Genomic DNA, 26417 nt, shown 5'->3' on the forward strand with positions numbered 1-26417 from the left:
ACTACATGTTGGCTACATAGCTGAAATAGCACCAGGTGTGTATCAGTCACCTGCATTTATGGTACTTTACATTTAGGTGATCACTTATTCCTCAACCACAGTAAGGACACCTGTAGTGTGTATTGCAAGAGATTTGTAGCAGTTTTATAAGCCACAATTTTCTTTTGTCAGATGGGTTTACTTCATCAATGAGTGGTTCCAATACAGAACTGTTAACCGAATAATTAAAAACAAATATTTCACAGCTTGAATATTTTTCTACCTTGCATGTTCCATATGAATCAACATAAAACCCATGCACTCAGTTTACTGAACATAGATGCATAATTAAACATTATAAAAAGGTTTATGAAGATTGGCATTCACCCTTCACCAACACAAATTTACTGAGGTGCCTTCTGCTATAAGTTATACTTGCATAATTTTGTCCTCGCCACATGTAGTCAAGCAGCTTATCATCTAGCAAGGTGAAATTGTCACCAAAATATTCATAGAGCAGTGAGATTGCCCTTAACATTCAAGAGAGGACTTTGGTGGCCCCCATGTAATACCACCCCCAGAACAACACTCCACGTTCACCTTGTTGCAAGTGTGGGACACATTGTTGGAGGCATTCAGTGTTACTGGGCTGTCTCCAAATACATTGTCTGTGATTATCAGGGTTCAAACAAATTCGAGTTTTGTTGTTCATAATCAAGACCTAAAGCCAATCATGGGGTGTCTGTTCTGCATGATTTTTTGCCTCTCTAATGGAGTACACAGTGTTGGAGTACACAGTGTTGTGGTGTACAACATGGTGCTTGCCGTGGTCATCAGGGATGGAGATCTACATTGTGCAATCATCTCCTAACAGTTTGATGCAATACATTACACCTGTAGCCTTTTTGAATGACTAATTCAGTTCCAAAGCACTCACCCTACAGCTCCTTTGATTCAAAAGTCTTAGATATCGATCATCCTGTGCACTTGTCAAATGTGGACAGCCTGTGTGGTGTAAGTCCTCAACACTACCTGTTAATAGGAACCAATCCCATGCCTGCACCACATCAGTTTGGTTCTGGTGCACACTTTGAGCAACTTCCATGGTTAACAAACCTTCTGCACATTCTGTGATGTGGACCTGATGATTGGTCACAACTGTCCTTTGTGAGATGATGGATGTTCACTGTGCTGTTCCACGGATGTCTCTTAATGCGTCCTCACTGGTGCTTTACTTTCAACTGAAATGCTGCAGTCTGTTCGAGCAAGGCATTCTACCCATAGCAAATGCCCATGGTAACAAAGTGTATGTTTACAAACAACATCAGAGATGACCTACCGATCACTACAGGAAGAGTCATGACATGTCAGGGTGATGTGATACTTCTGTTATTGTGTGTATGCATTCATAAAATGTGATGACATCCATACAGAGAAATCTGTATACAAATTAATCTTTGTTACTAAAGAGCTAAACTGTGACCTGGTACCAGTTGCAGGTTGCCTTTCCGGTGGTTTCTAATCATGACAAAAATTTGATTTTCCTTATTTCACACAATTATTGACCAAATAAAAAAAATTAAAATGCTGCCATAACCTGCACATTAATAGATATAATCTTTTTTTACTTATTGCATTAAATCTTTAAACTGTGTATTTGTCTTGAGCCAGTGTAACTCAGCATGTGGATTACCCAGATTATATTCATCCACTATCTGAGAATGAAAGAACTTCTAATAAATAATTTAAAACCTTTTCTGAACTTTCTCTACCCACCACAAATTAATGAAAGGAAAAAGATAATTACTTACTACATTTTCACTGTTCACGCAGTAAAACTTCAGCCGCAGGCATAAGTTTTTATTTTATTACTTCTTTACCACTAATTCTGTTCACAACCCATTTTACAGACATTATCCACAAATGGTGCTGAATGTACCTACAAAATGATATTACTGTATGACACACAGTCCAGGAGTTATCACATTACAAACATTGAAATGCATGAAAAACTACAATATTTTCAATCATAAAGGATTTTCCTGTTTAGCATCAAATATTTAACTCATCATCTCATTTATAAACTAATCAGATGTTTGATTCTTTTAAGAATCTCAAGCAGGAGATGGATTACTGTTAAGTAAATGAGTGAATACTATGAAACAATATCGTGTATGAATTTTATATATCTGTAAATTTTATCTCTTTGTTATCCTCACTCACCTACTATCTCATTCACCTACTATGTGCTTAAATATTTTGGTATTATGTTCCCTACATTACTCCTTTATGCAGAATATTGCTTTCAGACTGTTAAGTGTAGCAATTTCTTTTATTACTGCTATATGCAAGTTCACAAATTCTGCATCATTTAATGAGTGACATAAATTTTAAATAAACACAATGCACACAAAGAATTATTTGAAATATAATTGTTGTTCAGGTCCACCGACTATGGTGATGAACTGACGTGGGCTGCAGCATGGCTGTACAAGGCAACAAATGAATCACAGTTTTTGGATGAAGCTGAGCACCACTATATGAAATTCAGATTGAAAGAAAGGCCAAATGAATTTTTTTACAATAAGAAGGTTGCTGGTGTTCAGGTAAGAATTTATTTAATTTATTGTACTACCTCCATACCAGATGCCAAATCACAGTAAACAGATATTGTCCACAAAAATACACACACAAAGAGAATGGTGCAAACATTTCAATTATTTATTTAAGTCCAGAATTTCCAAATATATGCTACAATATTTCTGCATAGATTTGAAACTAAACGTTTGTTATGTAGAAACATACTAAAATAACTGATTGGAAACGTACTAGAAGAACTGATTGTCTTAGGAACATAGGGCAAACATTAATGTGGGATATAAACTGAATTAAACAAATGTAAAGATAATATTAGTCTTAGAAGAGTTAAGAAAGTAATTATGAAGGTAGTTATTATAGTTTCAAGTTTCCTGTGCAACAACTTGCAGATGTAATCTATGTTTCATTTGCAATAAGAGAAGTTATTGTTTCACATAAAAAGATACATATGGTTATTTGTTGCCTTCATTCTCATAATGATGGAGTCTATACAAGCAGTATTATTGTAGTACTCCTTTTCGGCTTACAAATGGCATCATTCAGTTAACAGGGATTTAAGGTGTTAACTGTTCACCTTGTTGCATATTTTTTCTTAAGTTAAACAAACTTATAAAAGGACACAAAATCTCATCCTTAAAAAATTGATGGGTTAGAGTTAACAGAAAAAGGAGTATTTGTGAAGTATTTTATCCTTCTGCTACCTTACATTCTAGATTTAGTTTTTCTGTATCCCAACTGAAAGTAAACATCATGTGTATCTAACTCGACTACAAGTAATGCACATTTCAATCTTTTAATCCTTCACATGGCTTAAATTCCTCACTAGTGGCTTCTATCAAAGCATAGCTGAACAACTTTTTGATTTTGTTTGTTTTTGTAAAGTGCCTGTGACATATTTTAGAAGATTGCAATGAGTAACCTGTTACGATAACGTAAATTCCAGGATGGGAACAATAAACAAAAATAATAAAATGAGAACACCCATACCACCTTTCTGTACGATAAGTAATCTATATGGTACTTTCCTAACTCTATGATATTTGATATATGATATATGTGTATGCATATCTGTTTCAGTCAGCAAAAAGACAAAAATGTCACACTTGAGGATACTCTTGTGGTTAGCAATGTGGTCTTCAGTTGGAAGGTATTTCATGCACCTCTCTGTACTAGTTTATCCCGTGGAGCTGCCACAACCTGCATCCACCTAAACCAAGCAGGTTTAGGTGGATGCAGGTTGTGGCAGCTCCACAGGATAAACTAGCACAGAGAGCTGTATTTGAGACTTGGTCTTCCTCTATAATTTTTACCTGCAACACGCCCCTCCATAACCAAACTGGCTATTCCTTGATGCCTCGGGGTGTTCTATCAACTACTCGAGTCAAGTTATACAATAAATTTCTTTTCTATCCACTTGATACATTATATCTACATTAGTTGTCTGATCTACTAATCTAATCTTCAGCATTTTTCTGTAGCACAACATTTCAAAAGCTTCTTTTCTCTTCTTCTCTGTATGGCTTACTGTCCACATTTCACTTCATATAAGGCTACATCCCATAGAAATATTTTCAGAAGAATACATCCTAAAATATAAGGAACTGGGTATACATCCTGATCTTCTTCTCCTTCCCTCTCTGTCCATCTCCCTCTGCCCCCTTTCTGTCCACCTCTTCCTCCCCATCTCTTCCTCTGCCCGTCTTGTCCTTACTGAGTGAGGAAGTGAAGCGGTTAGCAAACTGGACTCATATTTGGGAGGACGACGGTTCAAATTCGTGTCTGGTCATCCAGAGTTAGGTTTTCCGTGATTTCCCTAAATCACCTAAGGCAGTTGCAAGGATGGCACCTTTGACAGGGCATGGATGATTTCCTTCTTAATCCTTACCTAATCCAAGCTCATGCTCCATTTCTAATAACACTGTTGTCGACGGGACATTAAACACTAATCTTGTCCTCCATCTTGTCCTTTCCCCCTCTCTATGTCCATTTCCTTCACCTCTCTCTTTGTCCATCTCTTCTTCATCCCTCTCTCTCACACTGAGCCTCATTTAATGTTACTGAAAACAAAATCTTGATTGGGAATTGAAGAAGTTTAAAGTGATTGGGTAAATTTATTGGGATCATTGGTATGTGGGGTATACAGGGGATAAAAGAGAACTCTATAGGTGCTGGTTCTGTAGGATAATAGGGTCAGTGAGAGCATTTCATGTAGTTTTAATATGTGAATGGGTAGAATTACAAAGTTATGGAAAAATCAGATCCTGTGATATTATTATAATCATCAGCTGGTAAGCCATAAATATAACTTTGTCTATCAAACCATGTGTGACAAATGTGGTGGTTGCCATAGAATTTTGAAAGAGGGGTGTTCTGTGTAGACTGTAAGTTATGGTTTCGTTGGGATGAATGTAGCAGTGAGGAAATGAGGTTAGAAAATAAGGCTCTTCTGTGGCAGTGTAGGTTATGTAAAAAGGACAGAAAAATCACAGAAAAGGAGGCAAAAATTTGTGCCCTTAAGGCTGGATTAGAAAATGCAAACTGTGAATTATCTAGGTTAAGGGAGGAAAAAGAGACTGGGAATTGGGAAAAGGTAGCAAACAAAGGGCGAAAAAGGCAAACGGTTAAAAAAACTCCAGAAATTCAATTAGTAAATCAGTTTGGCTTGCTATCTGCAGTGGAGGAAGGACCTCATCCAGATTTAGTTGAAAGTAGGTTGAAGCAGAACTTGAGCTTAAAGAAAAAAAGACAGGTTGGGATCAAACCAGAATAGGAAAAGAAGAATTCTGCTTATAGGCAGTAGTCATGGGAGGGGTGTGGGCCAGCAGCTTCAGGAGAAATTAGGTGCAGGGTACCAGGTCACAAGTTTTGTGAAACCATGTGCTTGCCTTAGCCAGGTGACAGAAAACTTAGGTCAGCTATGCAGGGACTTTGAGAAGGAAGATCAGGTAATTATAGTTGGGGGAGCAGGAAACAGCCTGGCTATGAATCCAACATACAGTATTAAGAGTGACCTGGACAAAATAGGAGCAGAAACTGAGCACACAAATGTGGGGTTTGTGGAGGTCTTTCAGCACCATGATCAGCCCTGGGTAAACACTGCTGTAAGGCATTTTAACACTGAGCTGAACAGGATGCTCCAGACACCGGCAAAATCTCAGTATTGTTCCAGTAAATGCTATTGGTAGGTGGGGATACACTACACATGGCCTGCACCTGAATAGGATGGGGAAAAGTAAGTTAGCTTCTCTATTAGCAGAAACTGTAAGGGGGTTCACAGTTGCACAAAGGGTGGTCCCTGTGGTTAGTGGGTCCAGGCAGACAGGTTATTTAGGTTAAAGCCAAAGTCAAGACAGATAACAATCAAGATAAATAGAATAAAAGAAACTTAACGTATAGTTAATAGGGATAAAGCTGAGGGCAGTATCAGCATACTTCATCAAAATATCAGGGGAATAAAAAATAAAGTAGATGAGCTATTAGTGTGTTTAGATGATTTCAAAAATAAGAATAAGATTGATATACTCTGTGTGTCTGAACAACAAGGTAACTGTGGGCATGGATAGTGTCAGTATAAGTGGGTATAATTTAGCATCTTACACTTGTAGATCTAGGATGGATAAAGGAGGAGTTGCCATTTTCATAAAACAAGGGCATAAATGCAAAACTCTAGAAGTAAGCAAATTTGGTGTTGATCAGCACTTTGAGGTTTGTGCATGTGAACTTCAGCTAGGTAATGTAGTATTGATATTAGCAGCAGTGTACAGGTCCCCATTAGGAGACTGGGAGCTGTTCATAAAAAAGTTTGACTCCCTATTATGTATTATGCTGTCTGTCAGACAAAAAGAAGACGTTATTAATCTGTGGTGATTTCGATGTAAACTTTCTAAGTAATTCTGATAGGAAAAGTGAACTAGAAGTGTTATTAACAACATATTACAGAATCAGTGATCAAATTCCCTATACGTATAGCTCAGGACAGTAGCACGCTAATAGGTAATGTATTTGTATGGAAAGAGGATGTAAAACAAACACGCGCTTTCCCTATGGTAAATGGATTATCAGACCATGATGCACAACTGATTAACTTACAAAACCTAACAGGGCGTATAGTTCAGAAACCATTAAGTAAAAGTGTGAGGTCCCTCAACCTGGTATCTATACAGCACTTCACAGAAAGCTTAAGAAATGTTAATTGGGGAGATGTATATAATGAGCCAATTCGTAATGATAAGTGCAACATATTTCTAGATAAATTTATATCCCTCTTTGAACATTGTTTCCCAAAGAAAATTACTAAGTGTAACACTACACACTTTGCAAAGAAACCTTGGATTACTACAGGTATTAAAGTGTCTTCAGAAAGAAGAAGAAAACTGTATGAGACACCAAGAACTAGTAAAGATCCAGAAGTAGTTTTGCATGATAAAAATTATTGTAACATACTGAGAAAAGTTGTAAGGAAATCAAGAAATACGTATGTTAGAGAAGAAATTAACAACTCCAGCAATAAAATAAAATCAATATGGAATGTTGTTAGAAGGGAGACAGGAAAAGTAACCACTGGGTAGGTAGTATTACTGTTAAAGAGAACAAGACCATCCTGACCAACAGTGCATAAGTAGCTAATGTATTTAACAACCATTTCTTAACTGTAGGAGAAAAAATTGGTGAGAACAGTTCAAAAGAAAAGCTAGGCAGTACATGGAAGAGTCTGTTTTGAAAAAATTTAGTCAGATTAAGTTTCACCTAACAACCTCTTGTGAAATAAGTAAAATTGTTAAATCTCTGAAAAATAAATGTTCTGTTGGAGTCGATGACATCTCTAATAAGATATTAAAACAATGTACAGCAATTACAGCTGACATTCTGAGTCACATATGTAATGCATCACTAACTCAATGTATTTTCCCAGACAGGTTAAAATATGCCATTGTCAGGCCTCTCTACAAAAAGGGGGACACCACAGATATCAATAATTATCTGCCGTTTCCTTGCTTACAGCATTCTTAACAATCTTTGAGAAAGTAATGTACTCAAGAGTGGTTAGCCATCTCAACAGTAATGGGATACTTAATAAATCACAGTTCGGATTTCAAAAATGCTGTTCCACTGAGACAGCAATATACATTTTCAATATCCACGTAATAGAGTCTTTAAATAGTAAAATTTCACCAATAGGAATTTTCTGTGACTTGTCCAAGCATTTGATTGTCTGAACCAATTCTATGGTATAAATGGAATAGCATATGAGTGGTTGAAGTCATACCTACAGAACAGGAAGCAAAAAGTTTCCTAAGATGGGTCAAGTGATTTAAATAAGCTTGCCACTTCATCTAACTGGGGTGAAATTACATTAGATGTTCCACAGGGTTCAATCATGGGTCCCCTTCTGTTCTTGATATATGTGAATGACCTCACTTCCTATCTGAAACAGGAAGCTGAACTGACACTGTTTGCTGATGATACAAGCATCCTTATTAATTCAGTAAAAGAAACTCCAGTTGAAAATGATACAAATAAGGTCTTTGGAAAAGTCATTAATTGGTTTTCTGCAAATGGGCTTGCTCTAAACTTTGAAAAAACACAGTATATCCAATTTTCTGCTGGAAAAAGTACAGTTCCTTCAATAAATATAACACTTCAACAGAAGTCAGTAGACAGGGTAGAGCATACTAAGTTTTTGGGTGTACATATAGATGAGAATCTTAATTGGAAAATTCATATTTTGGATCTCCTAAAGCGACTAGGTTCACCAACTTTTGCGATCAGAATATTTGCCAATTCTGAGGATATAGAAATTAGTAAGCTAACATATTTTGCATACTTTCACTCTCTGATGTCATATGGAATAATATTTTAGGGTAACTCAACATTTAGGCAAAAAGTATTCACTGCTCAAAAGAAAGTGGTTAGAATAATGTGTGGGGTTCATAGTCGCACATCTTGGAGGCATCTTTTCAAATGACTGGGAATTCTTACAACAGACTCACAATACATCTACTCACTAATGAAATTTGTTCTCAACAACATGGACCAGTTTGAAAACAGCGACATTCATGATTATTATACCAGAAAAAAGAAAGAATTACACTATCCTTTGCTCAATCTATCTTTGGCACAGAAAGGGGTAAAATATGCTGCTATAAAAATCTTCGAAAAATTACCAGATGAAAGAAGGCGTCTGACAGACAGCAGTAATAGCTTCAAAAATAAATTGAAATCATATCTCCTTGACAACTCCTTCTATACCATAGATCAATCCTTGAATAGAAATAAATAAATCTATAAGTATAGTATATGCGTTTTGTGCCATTTAAGGGAATGGGGTAAATAATAGAAATATTAATCTTTAACTATGTATTGTAATATTTGTATATGTATTAAAAAAATTTGTTTCATATGTGCATTTCTTGTGCACTTGACACGTTCCACATCATAATGGCTACCATACTGTGGGATTGATCAGTGGAACACACAACCAACTAACTAACTAACTAACTTCCTGTTTTCTATTAAAACTGACTGTGAGGAAGAAAACAAAATAGTACATTGGTGTGTATAAAACTGTTGCTTAAAATTATATATAAGAGGAAAGAATATATGTGGGAGAAACAATTTTCCTAATGGTTTAAATGCCCTGCTGTTGTAATTAAAACTGACTGTGATGAACAAAACTAAACTGCACACTTTCACAGTGCAGCACAGCATTTTCTTTCTTGCAGTCAGTTTTAATAGAAAAGCTGTACATTGTGGTTTGAAAAAAATATATAAAGCCTGTGCCCATTTGAATGTTTGACAAAATATTATGCAAAAATTTGAAGTAAATGGGTCAAGAACTTTTTGAGATTTTTGCTAACATTTCCCTAATATACACTCATGCTCATAAATTAAGGATAATGCTGATAAATGGTGAAACAATGCTCTGGTGGGCAGTTTACGGGTTTAAATCACCTCAGGGCATGACCATGTGATGCATTTGACCTGCGGTCATCCCATGGTGGAGCTGGCAGCGGACCACATACGCAGAGGTGTGTTGGTGCATGTTGGATTATGGTGCAGTGAGTAAGTGTGCAGACATTTTCAGATGTGCTAATGGTGACTGTGTGTTGAAAATGGCTCAAAGAACACATATTGATGATGTTATGAGGAGTAGAATGCTAGGGTGACTGGAGGCTGGACAAACACAGCAGGTCGTAGCACGGGCCCTCCATGTGCCACAAAGTGTGGTCTCAAGATCACAGCAATGATTCCAGCAGACAGGAAATGTGTCCAGGTGCTACAGTACAGGATGTCCACAGTGTACAACACCACAAAAAGACCAATATCTCACCATCAGTGCCCACAGATGGCCACGGAACACTGCAGGTGGCCTTGCTCGGTACCTTACCGCAGCCACTGGAACAGTTGTCTCCAGACACACAGTCTACAGATGACTGAACAGACATGGTTATTCACCCAGAGACCTACAAGGCACATTCCACTGACCCTAGTGACAGGAGAGCCCGTAAAGCCTGGTGTCAAGAACACAGTACATGGTCATTGGAAGAGTGGTCCCAGGTTATATTCACGAACGAGTCCAGGTATAGTCTGAACAGTGATTCTCACCAGGTTTTCATATGGCATGAACCAGGGACCAGATACCAACCCCTTAATGTCCTTGAAAGGGACCTGTATGGAGGTCGTGGTTTGATGGTGTGGGATGGAATTATGATTGGTGCACGTACACCCCGGCATGTCTTTGACAGACGAACTGTAACAGGTCAGGTGTATAGGGACATCATTTTGCACCAGTATGTCTGCCTTTTCAGGGATGCAGTGGGTCCCACCTTTCTCCTAATGGATGATAACAACACATGGCCCCGCCAAGCTGCCATTGTGAAGGAGTACCTTGAAACAGAAGATATCGGGCAAATTGAGTGGCCTGCCTGTTCTCCAATTCTATAACCCCATCGAGCAAGTCTGGGATCCTCTCAGTCGACATATTGCTGCACATCTTCAAACCCCTACCACAGTTCAAGGGCTCCGACAGGCACTGGTGCAAGAATGGGAGGCTATACCCCAGCAGCTGCCTGGCCACCTGATCCAGAGTATGCCAACCTGTTGTGCGGTCTGTGTACGTGTGCATGGTGATAATTTCCCATATTGATGTCAGGGTACATGCACAGGAAACAGTGGCATTTTGTAGCACATGTGTTTCTGGATGGTTTTCTCAACTTATCACCAGTACTGAGGACTTATAGACTGTGTTGTGTGTGTTCCCTATGTGCCTACGCTATTAGTGCCAGTTTTGTGTAGTGCCATGTTGTGTGGCACCACATTCTGCAGTTATCCTTAATTTATGAGCTTGAGTGTATACATTACATATACAAATTTATATTCTATAGATAAGGGGCAATAAAAATGTTTTCGTTTGAAGACCATACAGTCCAGAACTGTATGCTAATCAGGCTAAATCATTATGGAGATACCCATTTGCTAGAATACTGTGTCCTGCTGCTTGGAGAAGTCTGTAACTGCTTGTTGCACATTCTCATCTGACAGGAATTGTTGATCATTCTAGATCTTTCTTAAGGGACCAAAGGTATGTTGATCACATGGAGAGAGATTGAGTTCATAGGATGGGTGCTGGAGCGCTTCCTACTTGGTTTGGCATAACTTCAGCATTATGGCATTTGTGATGTGGGGACGTGTGATATTGTGAAACAACAGCATCATTCCACAGTGGTGCTTTTCAACAGACATGCTGCTCCATAAACATTCTTCATTATCTGATGAATGTCTACTGATGTTTGTTCTTTGGCAGTCGAGAAAAAAATAACAGCACATTGGTCCTGTTTGGACACTCTTACTAATAGCATCATCATAGTTGATGCGTCCACATTTACCCTACACATGTCGGAAAGATACAAATGTGACACCAATCCCTCGCTTACACATCAGTACTTAATACCTGCATCGGTTCACACTAAATTACATATATGCTGGAGCAACATTCGCAGATTGAAACTTTCTGATTGTCTCTTATTTATTAAAAAAATATGTAGCCATGTCCGACTAGACATTTATTAGAGTATTGTGTAAAAATTAGAAGTGAATTGTTCAAGAACTTTCTGAGATTTTTGCTAACAATGTTTCCTCTAGACACAATATGCATATATTTACATATTATAAAAAGTATATAGCCTATATCAGTCCAGATGTTTCAGATAATTATTGTTTCAATGTTAACTAGCTCATATACCATCTTCTCTCCACTGTTTTGCTCAAACCATTCAACTGTCACCAAAATTTTAAGAGGCAGGGACTTTAGTGCAGTTAGTCTGTAGTGTTTAGTTTAAAAGTAAGTGACCAACTTACTACATGAATTTTGTCTTATTTATCTACAGGTTGTTTTGTGTACAGGGATAACAGAGCTTTAATGTGCAAAGTAACATAAATTTTGCTTTTTTCTCTCTAAGCTTTTTAATTATGAGTTACATTCGTTATTTTCTTTTCAGGTTCTGATGGCACAGCTCACCAAACAAAAAGAGTATGTGGAAGCTGCACAAGCATTCTGTGATTTTACTGTTGACCACCAAAAGAGAACACCTAAAGGACTGGTGTACATTGATAAGTTTGGAACGCTCTGCCATGCAGCGAATGTTGCATTTGTTTGTTTACAGGTACTGAATTATCACTTTACTGAAGATAGTCTGCATTAGTCCAAACTTAACTAAAAATTCAAAAAAGTTGTGCCTGATTTATGGAATTTTGATATTACTTCATGAATAAACTAGCAACTTAAATGTATTGGCAGTATATGAAAATGAGACTGTTTCCCTCCTCCAAAGACAGAGTTATATACATTAGTTCCTGATGTATGAAATAATTCATTGCGTAAATCATCTACACTATTACAGCATGATGCGCGCACTACAATATCCCCCCCCCCCCCTTTCAGTGAAATACAAAGTGCACTGAAGCAAATCTTTAGTTGTAAGCTTTCCATTACAGTTTTACCTCAGAGGTAACATTTCTCTTTATTAGCTTGCACAGCGCATCTACATACATATCCATGCTCTCCAAACTGCTGCTAAGTACATAGCAGAGGGTCCTTCTCATAACATCAGCTGAGAAACTACAACACTAGACTTCACTTGTGATCTGCCTTTATGAATTACACCAACCAAATTTAAGCACTGATGTGAAAAGGTGCTAATTGTATCAAAGGGAAAATTTACTTGAGAAAACTATGAAGTTACAATGAGGAAGGATGATTAGCCATTACTTAACTCTAAGTAGCACTGATGGACATACAAAGGAGAGAAAAAATGTAACAAATTTGTCCTAGCTTTTGGAACTATTCATTTCTTCCTCAGAGAGAAAAGAGAAATAAGTCAAAAAAAGGTTAGAATGGAGAGGAACATCCTTCAGAGTCCCGGTTAAGAGGAACTCATCCTAAGGAGGAGGAAGTACAAAGATCAATATTTGCTAATACATTTTTTGTTCATTGATACTCATTTGCTACACTTGTCCACTCACTTTCTGTAGCACTACAAGATGAATTTTATTTTTAAGTGTTATGGTATTAAACTACTACATGCACACTCTAATAAGATACTTGGTGAAGTGGCTAATGGGAGTAGCAGATTTGATACAAATCAAATGACACTGAATAGTGTTGATTGTTTAATGGTCACTGTTAATGTGAGCTACTGGACAACATGATGTTTAGTGCATCTTGCAATGCTACTGCTGCCAATGATGACAAAAATTAACTCTAAATTTTAGTTGTAAATTGTAGTCTTTTGATTAAACTAATGAGATTTATTGCAGGTGGTAGAAGTTTTAGAGCAGGAAACAAAACATTAATTTTATATACTTACTTTGATGAATTGAGAGTTACGATGATTGTTGATCATAATAGTACATCTTTCTTGTTTTTCCTAGGCTCACTTTTTTGGACTATTTTATATTCATACATGAATATGCGGTTCATATTTTAGAAATAATTTTCTGACAAACATGTTTCATAACTGTCTTCATTTTTTGGTAATTTTCACTTTCAACATCTGAACAACTCTTTAGAAGCATCCTAACAACCACTGAACTGCTTACTTCACAAGTGTCAGATAATTTCACAGAATGCCAATTGCAACTAACAGCTTGGGCTCAACACTAGGCATGCATAGAATTTTGACAATATGAACCTTTTCTAATACTGTTGTAATAATGACCACTTGCAATTTACAATAGGTAGATATTTTGTACAAACATATTCACGTATGGCAATCTACATAGCAGAAACTAAAAACTGATTTCAAACAAACTGTCTCTTAAAAATCAACACCTTTCTATGTTACATTTTACAAAATTAATATTGTTAACAATTACTGTAGGAATATACACATTTCATTCAAAAGAAATTGTTGCTTTAGTTCACTACAGTGGTGGTGACTCTAATGCTAAAGCTTTATCATTTTACACAGAAAACACTGTTCTAATATCTACTGAAGACTAGTACTCTTTGTGCCATTATTCAATTATTAGTGTAAATTAATAGTTAACACTTACCTACACGCACACACACACACACACACACACACACAAACTGATGGAAAAAATCACAACACCAAAAACTAATTAATTTAGAGTAATGACATTTCAGGAATACATTTGTGTAGGTAACATATTTAAGTGATTGTGTTGCAAGATCCAGGTTAATTTAACCACAAGATAAGCCATTGCAAATGTAAAATTTTGGCACATTAATAACTGTTGTAACTGCCACAATATTAAATGCAAGCATGCAAACATGCATGTGTTGTGATGTATAGGTGCTGGATGTCAGTTGTGGGCTGTACTTCCATGCCCACTGCACTTAGTTGACCAATACAGGGTTGGTTAATACTGTTTGTGGCTGACATTGGAGTTTTTGTCCAATGAGATCCCATAAGTGCTCAGTTGGAGGCAGATCTGGTGGTCTAACAGGCCAAGGCAACATGTCGACACTCTTATAGCATATTGGGTTACAAGAGTGGTATGTTGCAAAGTGTTCTCCTATTGGAAAATACCCACTGGAATGCTGTTCATGAATGGCAGCACAACAGGTCAAATCACCAGATTGACACACAGATTTGCAGTCAGGATGCATGGGATAACCATAAGAGTGCTCCTGCTATCATACAAAATCACACCCCAGAAACTCCATGTGTAGGCTCAGTGTGTTTAGCGCAGAGACAGCTTGGTTGCAGGTCCTTAACTGGCCTCATTCTAACCAACACACAGCCATCACTGGCACTGAGGCAGAACCAGCTTCCATCAGACAACACAGCAGACCTCCTCCGTGCTCTCCAATGAGCTCTTGCCTGACAGCACTGAAGTCACAAATGGCAGTGGGCGGGGATCAGTGGATTGCACACTACAGGGTATTTGGCTTAGAGCTGCCCTTGGAGTAACTGATCTTTAACAGTTAGTTGTGTCACTGCTGTTCACATTGCTGCTGTAGGTGCAGTACAATGCGTTGGAGCCATATGCCAAACATAATGGTCCTCCCTCTCGGTGGTGAAACATGGCCATCTGGACCAACTTATGTGGCCATCTGGAGCCTGGTCTTCTTGCAACCAAACATTTCCGTGACCATCATTACAAGCATTCAGTACAGTGGCTACATTCCTGCCAGGTCTTTCTCAGCATTGCAGAAGGAACATCCAACTTCTAGTAGCTGTGTTACGCAGCCTTTATCAAACTCAGTTATGTATTGATAATGGCATCTTTGTCCCCTAACATCAACTCACAACACTCAATCTCAAAGACAAAGGCAAATAAATGCTCACAAACATTACAGTGTGTATTTAAAACAAACCTGATTTGCATCCTGATAGTGGCACTACTAGCATGACTCTTATGGAACAGGAGTGAAATTTGGTTAGGCATCAACTTTCAGACGTTGAAAGTTATCATCTGTATCCTGTAGTTAGAAAGTTTCCATTTGTTGGTCATTAAGTCCAAGAGAGGTACACCAATCAGACAAAATTACCATGAGCATTGAGTCAATCATCCCACTGATGCACCAACTTGAAGATACCCATTTGGTAAAACACAATGTCCTGCTGTGAGAAGTGGTCCATAACTGCCTGCTGCACATCCTCATCTGACAGGAAGTGTTGACCCTCAAGGCCTTCTTAAGGGACCAAAGGCACAATAATCATGTGGGGAAAGATGAGGACTATATGGTGGGTGCTTGAGTGTCTCCCACTTGAGTTGGCCTAACTTCTGCATTACGGTATTTGTGATATGGGAATTTGCATTATCATGAAACAGCAGACCCCTTGTTGCCGTTCTCCTGGATGTTGATTTTTGACAGACATGCTGCCCTACACACATTCTTCCTTCTCTGATGGATGTCTACTGGTGTTCGTTCTTCAGCAGCCAAGGAAAGAATAACAGCATGTTGGTCCTGTTTAGACACATTTGGTAATAGCATCACCATAGTCTATGTTTTCACACTTATCTCATGCACATCGGAAAGACACACCAATCCCTTGACTACATATCAGTGTTTATATATCTGCATTAGAGTTATGCTAAGTTATGCTGCAGAAATACCCTCAAACAGAAATTTTTTGATCAGCCCTTATACAGCTACAAAAACAAAAGTCACATGAAGAGTTGATGATCATTGAAATGTATAACTGAATTTGACGTCTTCTCTGTAGATATCTTCAGTGCATTAAACACTCTCTTATCTGATAGCTAAACTTCATACTGAGGAGAAAGCACTCAATATCAGTCAGTGAATTTCAATTTCCATCAATTCAGCTATTTCCATCAACCACCTCGCCAAGAGCCCCCTTATAGTGTGCATATAGCTATAATTTTCAGGGAAATTGATAGCAGTAATCATATTAAACATAAAAGAGTTGGGATATGTGCTGTGTTCCACAAGTGAAGACATCTGTAACAAAAAATTTGGCCTAGGGCAAATTATATCATCACAAAATACCCTCTGCCATACCTCAGTTAGAGGCTGTAGCTGCTGATATGAAAACTGTAAATCATCATTCATTTCCTATAAAAGCCTACTTCATGATTTGGTGACGATTCATGGACAATGATATCCTAGTAAATACGAGAATGTGGTTTGGATATCACTGCTTGGCAAATGGAGGAAGAATATATTTTGGTACAACTTATGGATGCAAACTGAAAAAGTCATTTGTTACAGGTCCTTATCAGGCAGCCTCAGTTTAAATGTTTCATGAGATATTTGCTCCATGGATAAAAATAAAGATATAAAGATAATTCAAAGAATTACTTTTTCTCATAACAGAAAGGATGACTTTTGTCTGGACATTTTGAAAATACTTTACTGGAAGCCATTATCAGGAGTACATGTGTCTTAAGCCTTGATATGTAAAGTCTCTTAACTGAAACAGATCTCTCTGATGTAAGTTTTTGCATGATAGTTAAAAGTTCTGAGAAAATAAAGTTACAGTATGTTGTTTTTGATGACTGACTAAAAGCTCAGTGAAAAATCCAGGATGGAGTATAACAATATTATGAAAAGGAAAGTTGCCATATAGCGGAGATACTGAGTCGCAGATAGGCACAATAAAAAGACTGTCACAAATAAATAAAGCTTTTGGCCATTAAGGCCTTCATCAACAACAAACGTAGACACACACACACACACACACACACACACACACACACACACACACACACATGTGCACACACACACATGTGCACACACATGTGCAAACTCACACAAATGAATGCAGTCTCAGGCAACTGAAAACACACTGCGAGCAGCAGCACCAGTGCATGATGGGAGTGGCAATTGGGTGGGGGTAAGGAGGAGGCTAGGGTTGGGGAGGGGATAGTATGGTGTGGGTGGCAGACAGTGAAGTGCTGCCTGAAGTAGTGAAAAAGGAGAGAAGTAAAAAGACTGAGTGTGGTGGTGGAATGATGACTGGGTAGCGCTGGAATGGGAACAGGGAAGGAGCTGGATGGGTGAGAACAGTGACTAATGAAGGTTGAGGACAGGAAGGCTATGGGAATGTATGATTTATTGCAGAGAGAGTTTCCACCAGTGCATTTCAGAAAAGCTAGTGTTGGTGGGATGGATCCATATGGCGCAGGCTGTGAAGCAGTCATTGAAATGAAGGATGTCACGTTTCGCAGCGTGTTCAGCAACAGGGTGGTCTTCTTGTTTCTTGGCCACAGACTGTTGGTGGCCATTCATCCAGACAGACAACTTGATGATTGTCATGCCCACATAGAATGCAGCACAGTGGCTGCAGCTTAAATTATAGATCACATGGCTGGTTTCACAGGTAGCCCTGCCTTTGATGGGATAGGTGATATTCATAACCAGACTGGAGTAGGTAACGGTGGGAAGATATATGGGACAGGTCTTGCATCTAGGTCTATTACAGGGGTATGAGCCAAGAGGTAAGGCCTTGGGAGCAGAGGTTTTGTAAGGATGGATGAATATATTGTGTAGGTTCGGTGGACAGCGGAATACCACTATAGAATGGTTGGGAAGGAGAGTGGGCAGGACATTTCTCATTTCAGGGCATGATGAAAGGTAGTTGAAACCCAGGTGGAGAATCTAATTCAGTTGCTCTAGTCCTGGTTGGTACCAAGTTACAAGGAGAATGCTCTTAGTGGCAGGATGGTAGGAGGTGGTGGGAAACTGGAAAGATAAGACACGGAAACTTTTTTTTGTATGTTTGGGAGGATAATTACAGTCTGTGAAGGCTCCAATGAAACTTTCCGTATATTTCAAGAGGGACCTCTCTTCACTGCAGATGTGACAACTACCGGTGGTTACGCTGTGCAGAAGGGACATCCAGGTATGAAATGGGTGGCAGCTGTCGAAGTGGAAGTATTGCTCGTGGTTAGTAGGTTTGATATGGAAGGAGGTACTGATGTCGCTATCTTTGAGGTGGAGTTCAACATCTAGGAAGGTTGTTTGTTGGGTTGAGTAGGACCAGGTGAAACAAATGGGGGAGAAGTAGTTGAGGTTGTGGAGGAATGTGAGTAAGGTGTCCTCAACATCGATCCAGATTGCAAAGATGTCATCAGTGAATCTGAACCAGGTGAGGGGTTTAGGATTCCGGGCTTTTAGAAGGGATTCCTCCAGATAGCCCATGAATAGATTGGCATATGGTGGTACCATGTGGGAACCCATAGCTGTACCCTGGATTTGTTTGTAAGTAATGTCTTCAAATGAAAAGTAATTGTGGGTGAGGATAAAGTTGGTCAAGGTGACTAGAAAGGAGATAGTTGGTTTGGAATCTGTTGGGCGTTGGGAAAGGTAGTGTTCGATAGCAGTAAGGCCATGGGCATCAAGAATGTTAGTGTAAAGGGGGGTGGCATCAATAGTGATGAGCAGGGTACTGTGTGGTAAAGGAACAGGATCTGTGGAGAGTTGGTGGAGGAAATGGTTGGTATCTTTTGTATAGGAGGGTAGGTTCCAGGTAATAGGTTGAAGGTGTTGGTCTCTGAGAGCAGAGATTCTCTCAGTGGGGGAACAGTAACCAGCCACAATGAGGCATCCTGGGTGGTTATGTTTATGGACTGTAGGAAGCATGTAGAAGGTATGAGAGTGGGAAGTGCTAGGGGTGAGTAGAGAGATGGATTCCGGGGAGAGGTTCTGGGATGGGCCTAAGAATTTGAGTAGTGACTGGAGATCCTGCTCGATTTCTGGAATGGGGTCACTGTGGTAAGGTTATTAGGTGGAAGTATCTGACAGCTGGTGAAGTCCTTCTGCCAGGTAATCCTTGTGGCTCAAAACAACAGTGGTGGAGCCTTTGTCTGCAGGCAGGGTTATAAGGTCAGGATCAGTTTTTAGATGATGGACTGCAGTTACTCTGTGGATGTAAGGTTAGCTTTACATGTCGAAGGATTTTGGGAATGATAGTAAGGCACGGTTGGAAGTTAAGAAATTCTGGAAAGTTAACAGGGGGTGATTCAGAGGCTGTGGGGTGGATCATGGTTTGATGGAGGAGTGACTGAATTAGGCAGGTTTCAGTATTGGTCTTTGGTTGAGTCTGATTGGTAGGGTTGCTGGGGGAAAAGTGTTTCCACTGTAGGGGCTGGGAGAAGCAGAAAAGATCTTTAGCAAGTCCTGGGTGATTGAATTTGGGAGTGGGGCAAAAGGTGAGGCCTTTGGAAAGGACTGATATCACTGTGGTGCTAAGGCTTCTGGACGAAAAGTTCATGACTGTGTTACAGGTCTGTTAAGGTTCTGTATTCTGTGTGGTGGTGGGAGGAAGTTTTGGAAGGTGGGTTAAGTGTAGTAGGTCTGTGAGATAGGATATGTCAGCTATGAGGGGACATGGGGCAAGTTTGGAGGTTGTTACAGAGGTACTCCAAGGTGGGAGTAGGAAGCGAACAGGATGGAGAGCTTTTTGAGGTGGCGTTGTGCATGTTGCTCAATTTCCAGCAGGGCAAGAGTTTTGTTGTGTGTTATGGGTTCCAGGAATTTGGAATTGCATAGCATTAGAATTTTACAGATGGAGAGAAAGTACTGTAAGGAGTTTGGGCTTGGTTGATATGGTTTTGCAGGGCTATGTTGGTGAAGGCTAAAGATTGGCAGAATTTGAACAGGTGGAGGTCTTTGTGGAAGGAGGGGTGACAGCCAGAGGTGGGTAATTTGATGGTAAGGCCATTTGGGGAGATTCCATGAGCCAAGCAACAATGCAGGAACAGTATGTGAGACTGGTATCTGGCTATGGATAAGAAAACTTCTCTGTCATTTCGATCATTTCAATGACTGCTTCACAGCCTGTGCCATATGGGTCCCTCCCACCAACACCAGCTTTTCAGAATTGTGCAGATGGGAACGCTCCCTGTAATACATCCTACATTCATGTAACTCTCCTGGCCTCAACCAACGTTAGTCACTGTCCTCACCCCTCTAGCCCCTTCCCTATTCCCATTCCAGCACTACACACCCGTCATTCAACCATTTTCCTTTTCCGCTACTCCCCCCCCCCCCCCCCCCCCCTGTTTTCCACCAACCCCCCTGTCCTCCATCTAACCTGCATCGCTTCACTGTCTGCCGCCCCTACCATACAATTCCCCCCCTCCCCTCCCCAGCCTCCTCGTTACCCCCATCCAGTCACCACTCCCGTCAGGCACTGGTGCTGATTCTTGCAGTGTGGTTTCAGTTGCCTGAGACTGCAGTTGTTTGTGTGAGTTATGTGAGCTCTCTCTCTCTCTCTCTCACTCTCTCTCTCTCTCTGTGTGTGTGTGTGTGTGTGTGTGTGTGTGTGTGTGTGTGTGTGTGTGTGTGTGTGTGTGTGAACGTCTGTTGTTCACAAAGTCCTTAATGGCTGAAAGCTTTATTTATTTGTGACAGTCTTTTTGTTGTGCCTATATGCGACTCAGCATCTCTACTATATGGTGAGTAGCAACTTTCCTTTTCATAATATTATTAAAAGCTCAATGTGAACTTTTACTTGGGCACAGGGCTCAATAAGGAATCTTTTGGAGGTATCTGAAACATATCCATTTTGCTGTGGCATTTGAATCATGACATTGTGTTTCCACATTCAGTAGCTGGGCTTTTGGTGACTTTCTGTAGTAAGTAACTATTATCTCTATAAATCACTTTCTGTAATATGTGTAGCACACCTACCTCATGGAGATATTTATCTGTCCAAAATGAGAAAGAGTCACCTTAAAAATGATTTTCTGAATTTTTATTGAAATTTTAGGGGAAAGCATCATATTTTTATAAATGAACAGCAGATTTCCTCCTACTATTACACATATTTACACATAAATCATTCATAAGTAATTATTTATAATAATAGGTATCATGAATAACTTATGTAGAAAAAATGAAACATTCCTTTTGTCCATGCCTTGAAGCCTCCATGGCATTCATGAAGTCATGCTCGCAGCCACAACCAGAATCCATTTACTGATTACGATGTGTGGTGTGCAAGATAAATTAAATGCTGTATTACGCACAGATTTAATTGTAAACAGTTATTGGGGTACCAGGATTAATTCTCCTCTCAGCTACATGATCGAATCAGTCTAATACATCTGTGAGCTGGGGTCAAATTTCTATCACTTAATCCCAGCCAAGTCCATCACGTTTACTCAGCACCACCTCCAATTAGCTAATAACTCTGCACTCTGCTTTGAGGCCTCTTTTTAGTGAACAAGTCCACACTCACTAATAAGCACAACTTGCTGAGAGAAACAGGGAATTCGATGCCTGTGCACGGGAACACACTTTCGAATGCTTTGTAGGCTTTCAGTACTGGAAAAGTAGTCTCATTAAGCATGGAGGATCACTAACTCCAGACTTCAGGATTGATAACCATTTTAAAACACAAACTCCATCCCAAGGGCTCATGACTTGCTGTCTCAACCCCATGAGGGCTTCTAGCAAAGTTCTCAGTTTTGTGAGCTGCGTAATTCTTTCCAGCCTGTTGGAATTAGGAGTGGAATGTAAGCATTTTTATTAGCCACTTCCTGCTCCTGCTAAAGAGCTTTTGTAAAGTGCTACCTTCTGGCAGGATTTTTAGAACTTCCCCATAGTCAGGGTTGGAAAACACTGGCCATCACATGGAAATTACTCACCCTGTAAACCAGCTATGTAGGTATCAACCACAACCCATTTTTTAAGGATTATGGAAAGATCATCCCATCAACTCAAGGTTGAAGAACGCCTCCTTCCCCCTAAGCCCAACCAGGGTAGACAATATCCAAAGGAAAGCCACATAGGCACATCCCGGAAAAGAGATGTTAAAAAATGAGAAGTTTGCTGAACAAAAAATACATAATTGTGCATAAATTAGTATTTCTTATTTACATGACACATGTATGCTAATACAACAGTTCACAGTTAACAGTAAGGGTTAGTATTAATCTTGTCAGTGTCAAAGTGGCACAATATGAAGATACTTTTTCATCCTGATAGATACAGGCCATGGAACCTGAAGAAGTGACAGTCAGATGCTCAGAGAGTTTTACTCCTGACAATATAGTACAGCGTAATTAGTTATTGAACATGTCTCTTAGTTTTTCCACATCATCTTATTTCAAGATTTTTTTTTTCTTACAATCTCTCTTCCAATTTTTTGCCCTCTCATACTGTTTCCTTTGCTGACTACTAGTTGCAGTTCTCAGAAGACACCACCGCATGGGTAGCCGTGTGGTCTGAGGCACCTTGCCATGGTTAGCGCAGCTCCCCCCTGTTGAAGGTTTGAGTCTTCACTTGGGCACGCGTATGTGTGTTGTCCTTAGCGTAAGTTAGATTCAGTAGTGTGTAAGCCTAGGGACTGATGACCTCAGCAGTTTTCTTCCCTAGGAACTTACCACAAATCTCATTTTCCAGAAGACCTGGTGCAGTGCCTTACAGGGGCACCAAAAAAAAAAACCAGTATCAATTGAAGTTGGAAGAATGTGAATGATTTTTCGGCCAAAATTCACTTGTTTGGGTGACTAATAATCTTAGCCCAGCATACAGTCCAGTGCAGCCTGGCATTTTTTTTTTCCCCAATCATGCTGTAATGTCTTCACTGTGCTGAATTTTCTTTTGTGTGTGTAACTCCACATCTTATGCCTGCTTTTGTACAGAAAAGCAGATGATATACCAAACTCATGGCTGTCTGTTAATGAAGTCAGGCTCAGTTGGCTGTGAGGAAGTGTTGTCAGTGCCAGATATTTTTAGTTATTTTTTATGCAAAAATTTCAATATTTGATACTGTCTTCTTAAGGCTTCACTTAACACCCATTTTTCTTGTTCAGTTTCTGATTTAGTTACTCTGGGAGACCTTTATACCATCTTTTATCAGTGGTTGGTGAATATTTACTATGTTGTAATTTTTTTTTTGATCATGTAAGTAAATTTTTACTGTATGAAAATAATTACCATGACTAAAATTTAAATGCATTTTGTCTGCCAGTTCCTATGTACCTTGTGGGAGAACTTTTGGAAGTCATGTTCAGAAATCATATGTAGAAACATCAGTGGCAATGAAAATTTGAATCATACCTGGAGGTGTGATCAGACAGCATGATGGTTAACAAGGCTGTATGCAATTTTCAATTGACACCACATATTCATTAAACACAGTCTTATGGTGGTGGTTAAATCATTGGTGTGCACAGTTATGAGAAGATCTTATATGTAATGATTTTATTCGCAGCCAGTTTCAGATTATTGTGTCACAGAAGCAATAAATGAATAAAGTGCTTGAAATTCCATGGTTTTCTCTGTATAACATTAAATTACTTTTACAGGCATCAGAAGCAGGTTTAGGAGGCAGGAAATATGTGGATTTTGCTCGACGCCAAATCAACTACATGTTGGGAGATAGTGGGCGAAGTTTTGTTGTTGGCTACGGAGACAATCCGCCAAAACAGCCATATCATGCTGCCAGGTCAGTATCATTTTTAAGTGAAAATTGTTTTGCCCTGTAGAAGTTAAGACATCTGGTCATCAGTAGTTTCTAACCATTAATTCTTATTGTAACATAAGTCTATGTGAAACTTGTTACTGCAGTATGAAAATAAACAAATAAATAAAAATAAAATAAAAGAAAGAAAGAAATTGATGGAGGAAAGTTAAACCTCCCAACTCTGTTTCAATAAATACCAAATGATGTATAGAATCTTTTGACCTCTTACATAACTTCTCATAAATCATTCTTAGTAAAACCAATATTAGCACTGCAAAAATTAGGATTTATGCTTCCCCTAAGTTTTCTTTCTGAAAGACAAAAATTTCTCATCTTTAACTCTAAATTTTGTCTGAAAATGTTTGTATCGCTTCCTGCTATACAGTGCGCAGTACCAACATGTTCAAAAACACTATGCATGACAGTGTGATTTTTCAGGGGGTTATATCTTGGGTTCTACTGATCACTTAGATAAGGGGTCAAGTATTTTGGATAGTCCTTAGTGTAGCAGCCATTTCTATACCTAATGAAAGAATAGTCACACCATAACTATCTCACAATATAGGGTCAAAATTTAAACATTACACACTTCCTCCAGCCCAGGAAAATTGCGGAAATTCATTGGTCTTTTCGCCTAAGGTGTGGTCTAGGGTGAGTCTTAGGTGGCCGCAGGCAGTTCCCAAGGAAATCTCTAAAACTGGGTTTTAGCAATTTTTTTTTGCACTATGAGTTTCTATTATCTAAATAAATAACTGTAGCAAATGGCTCAGATTTTAATTATATATTCCTTAAAAATTTACCTAGGAACACCATTTTCCCATTTTGAAAATCTTTATTCTGTTATCAAATTCACCTGAAAAAAATCATGATTTTTGTGTACCAAAAGTACCAATGTGGACATGGCCACTTCTATAATTTCTGTTCATGGCAAATCCTTGAAATGTTTACCATAAGTTCATAAGATGATGTTCTTCGGGAACCTTGAAACTTTTTTCAATACCATTATCCATTAGCAAGATAGAGTTCCAAAATTACCAAACTTATGCATGTAATATCTCATCTGAAGAATAAACTTAATTTTAACTGACATAGGGAACATATGGCAAGGGTTCTGCAGTTTTTACAAGATTCTGATCAGCAAAGTGTGTTTTAAGTCAGCATTTTCTCACCAGTAATACTGAATAATGAGCACTTCACACCTATACAGGGTGTCTTGATCTGGAAACTAAAATGCAGTTAACTATTTTAAAGCACATTTTTAGTTATGGCTGATGTCTGTGTAAAATTTACTTGCATTTTAGATATGACCACAACTGTAATAATGGATGAAGATGAGCCAGTCATTGCATGAAATTTTCACCGCATGCTAATATTTTATCATACTTCTAGCAGATAGTCAAATATCAAACAATGGAAAATCCAGGATGGAATGTAACAATATGAGAGAAGGAAAGTTGCTACTGACCATATAGCAGAGATGCTGAGGCACGATAGGCACAATAAAAAGATTCACACAATCATAGCTTTCGGCCATTAAGGCCAGCAGTAGACACACATACACATATGTACTCACACACTCACGCAAGCACAAATTGCACACACATCTGCAGTCTCTGAGAGCTGAAACTACACTGCAATCAGCAGCACCAGTGCATGATGGGAGTGGCAACTGGGTGTGGGTAAGGAGGAGGCTAGGGCGGGAAGGGGGAGGGATAGTATGGTGGGAGTGGCGGACAGTGAAGTGTTGCAGTTTAGATGGAGGGTTGGAGAGAAGGTGCGGAGGGGGGGGGGGGGGGGGGGGGGGTAAGTAGCGGAAAGGAGAGAAATAAAAATAAAAGAAATTAAAAGACTGGGTGTGGCGGTGAAATGACGGCTGTGTAGTGCTGGAATGGGAACAGGGAGGGGGCTGGATGGGTGAGGACAGTGACTAATGAAATTTGAGGCCAGGAGGATTATGGGAACTTAGGATGTATTGCAGGGAAAGTTCCTACCTGCACAATTCAGAAAAGCTGGTGGTGGTGGTGGGAAGGATCCACATGGCACAGTCTGTGAAGCAGTCATTGAGACGAGGGGTATCATGTTTGGCAGCGTGTTCAGCTACAGGGTGGTCCACTTGTTTTTTGGCCACAGTTTGTTGGTGGCCATTCATGTGGACAGACAACTTGTTGGTTGTCATGCCTACATGCAGCACAGTGGTTGCAGCTTAGCTTGTAGATCACATGACTGGTTTCACAGGTACCCCTGCCTTTGATGTGATAGGTAATGTTAGTGACCGGACTGGAGTAGGTGGTGGTAGGAGGATGTATGGGACAGGTCTTGCATCTAGGTCTATTACAGGGGTATGAGCCATGAGGTAAGGGTTGGGAGCAGGGGTTGTGTAAGGATGGACGAGTATATTGTGTAGGTTCGGTGGACGGAGAAATACCA

At 39.3% G+C, this 26417-nt stretch overlaps 1 protein-coding gene across 1 annotated transcript in view; it reads left to right on the forward strand.

Moving 5' to 3' along the window:
* Positions 1-26417, forward strand: part of LOC124544740 (endoglucanase E-4-like) — a 383436-nt gene that overhangs the window by 348817 nt on the left and 8202 nt on the right. Inside the window, exons 6-8 of the mRNA XM_047123399.1 lie at positions 2423-2585; positions 12075-12239; positions 23833-23972. Coding sequence (XP_046979355.1) covers positions 2423-2585; positions 12075-12239; positions 23833-23972 — 468 coding nt within the window. The remainder of the gene's footprint in view (positions 1-2422; positions 2586-12074; positions 12240-23832; positions 23973-26417) is intronic.

This window comes from Schistocerca americana, chromosome 8, assembly GCF_021461395.2.
Source record: "Schistocerca americana isolate TAMUIC-IGC-003095 chromosome 8, iqSchAmer2.1, whole genome shotgun sequence".
NCBI lineage: Eukaryota > Metazoa > Arthropoda > Insecta > Orthoptera > Acrididae > Schistocerca > Schistocerca americana.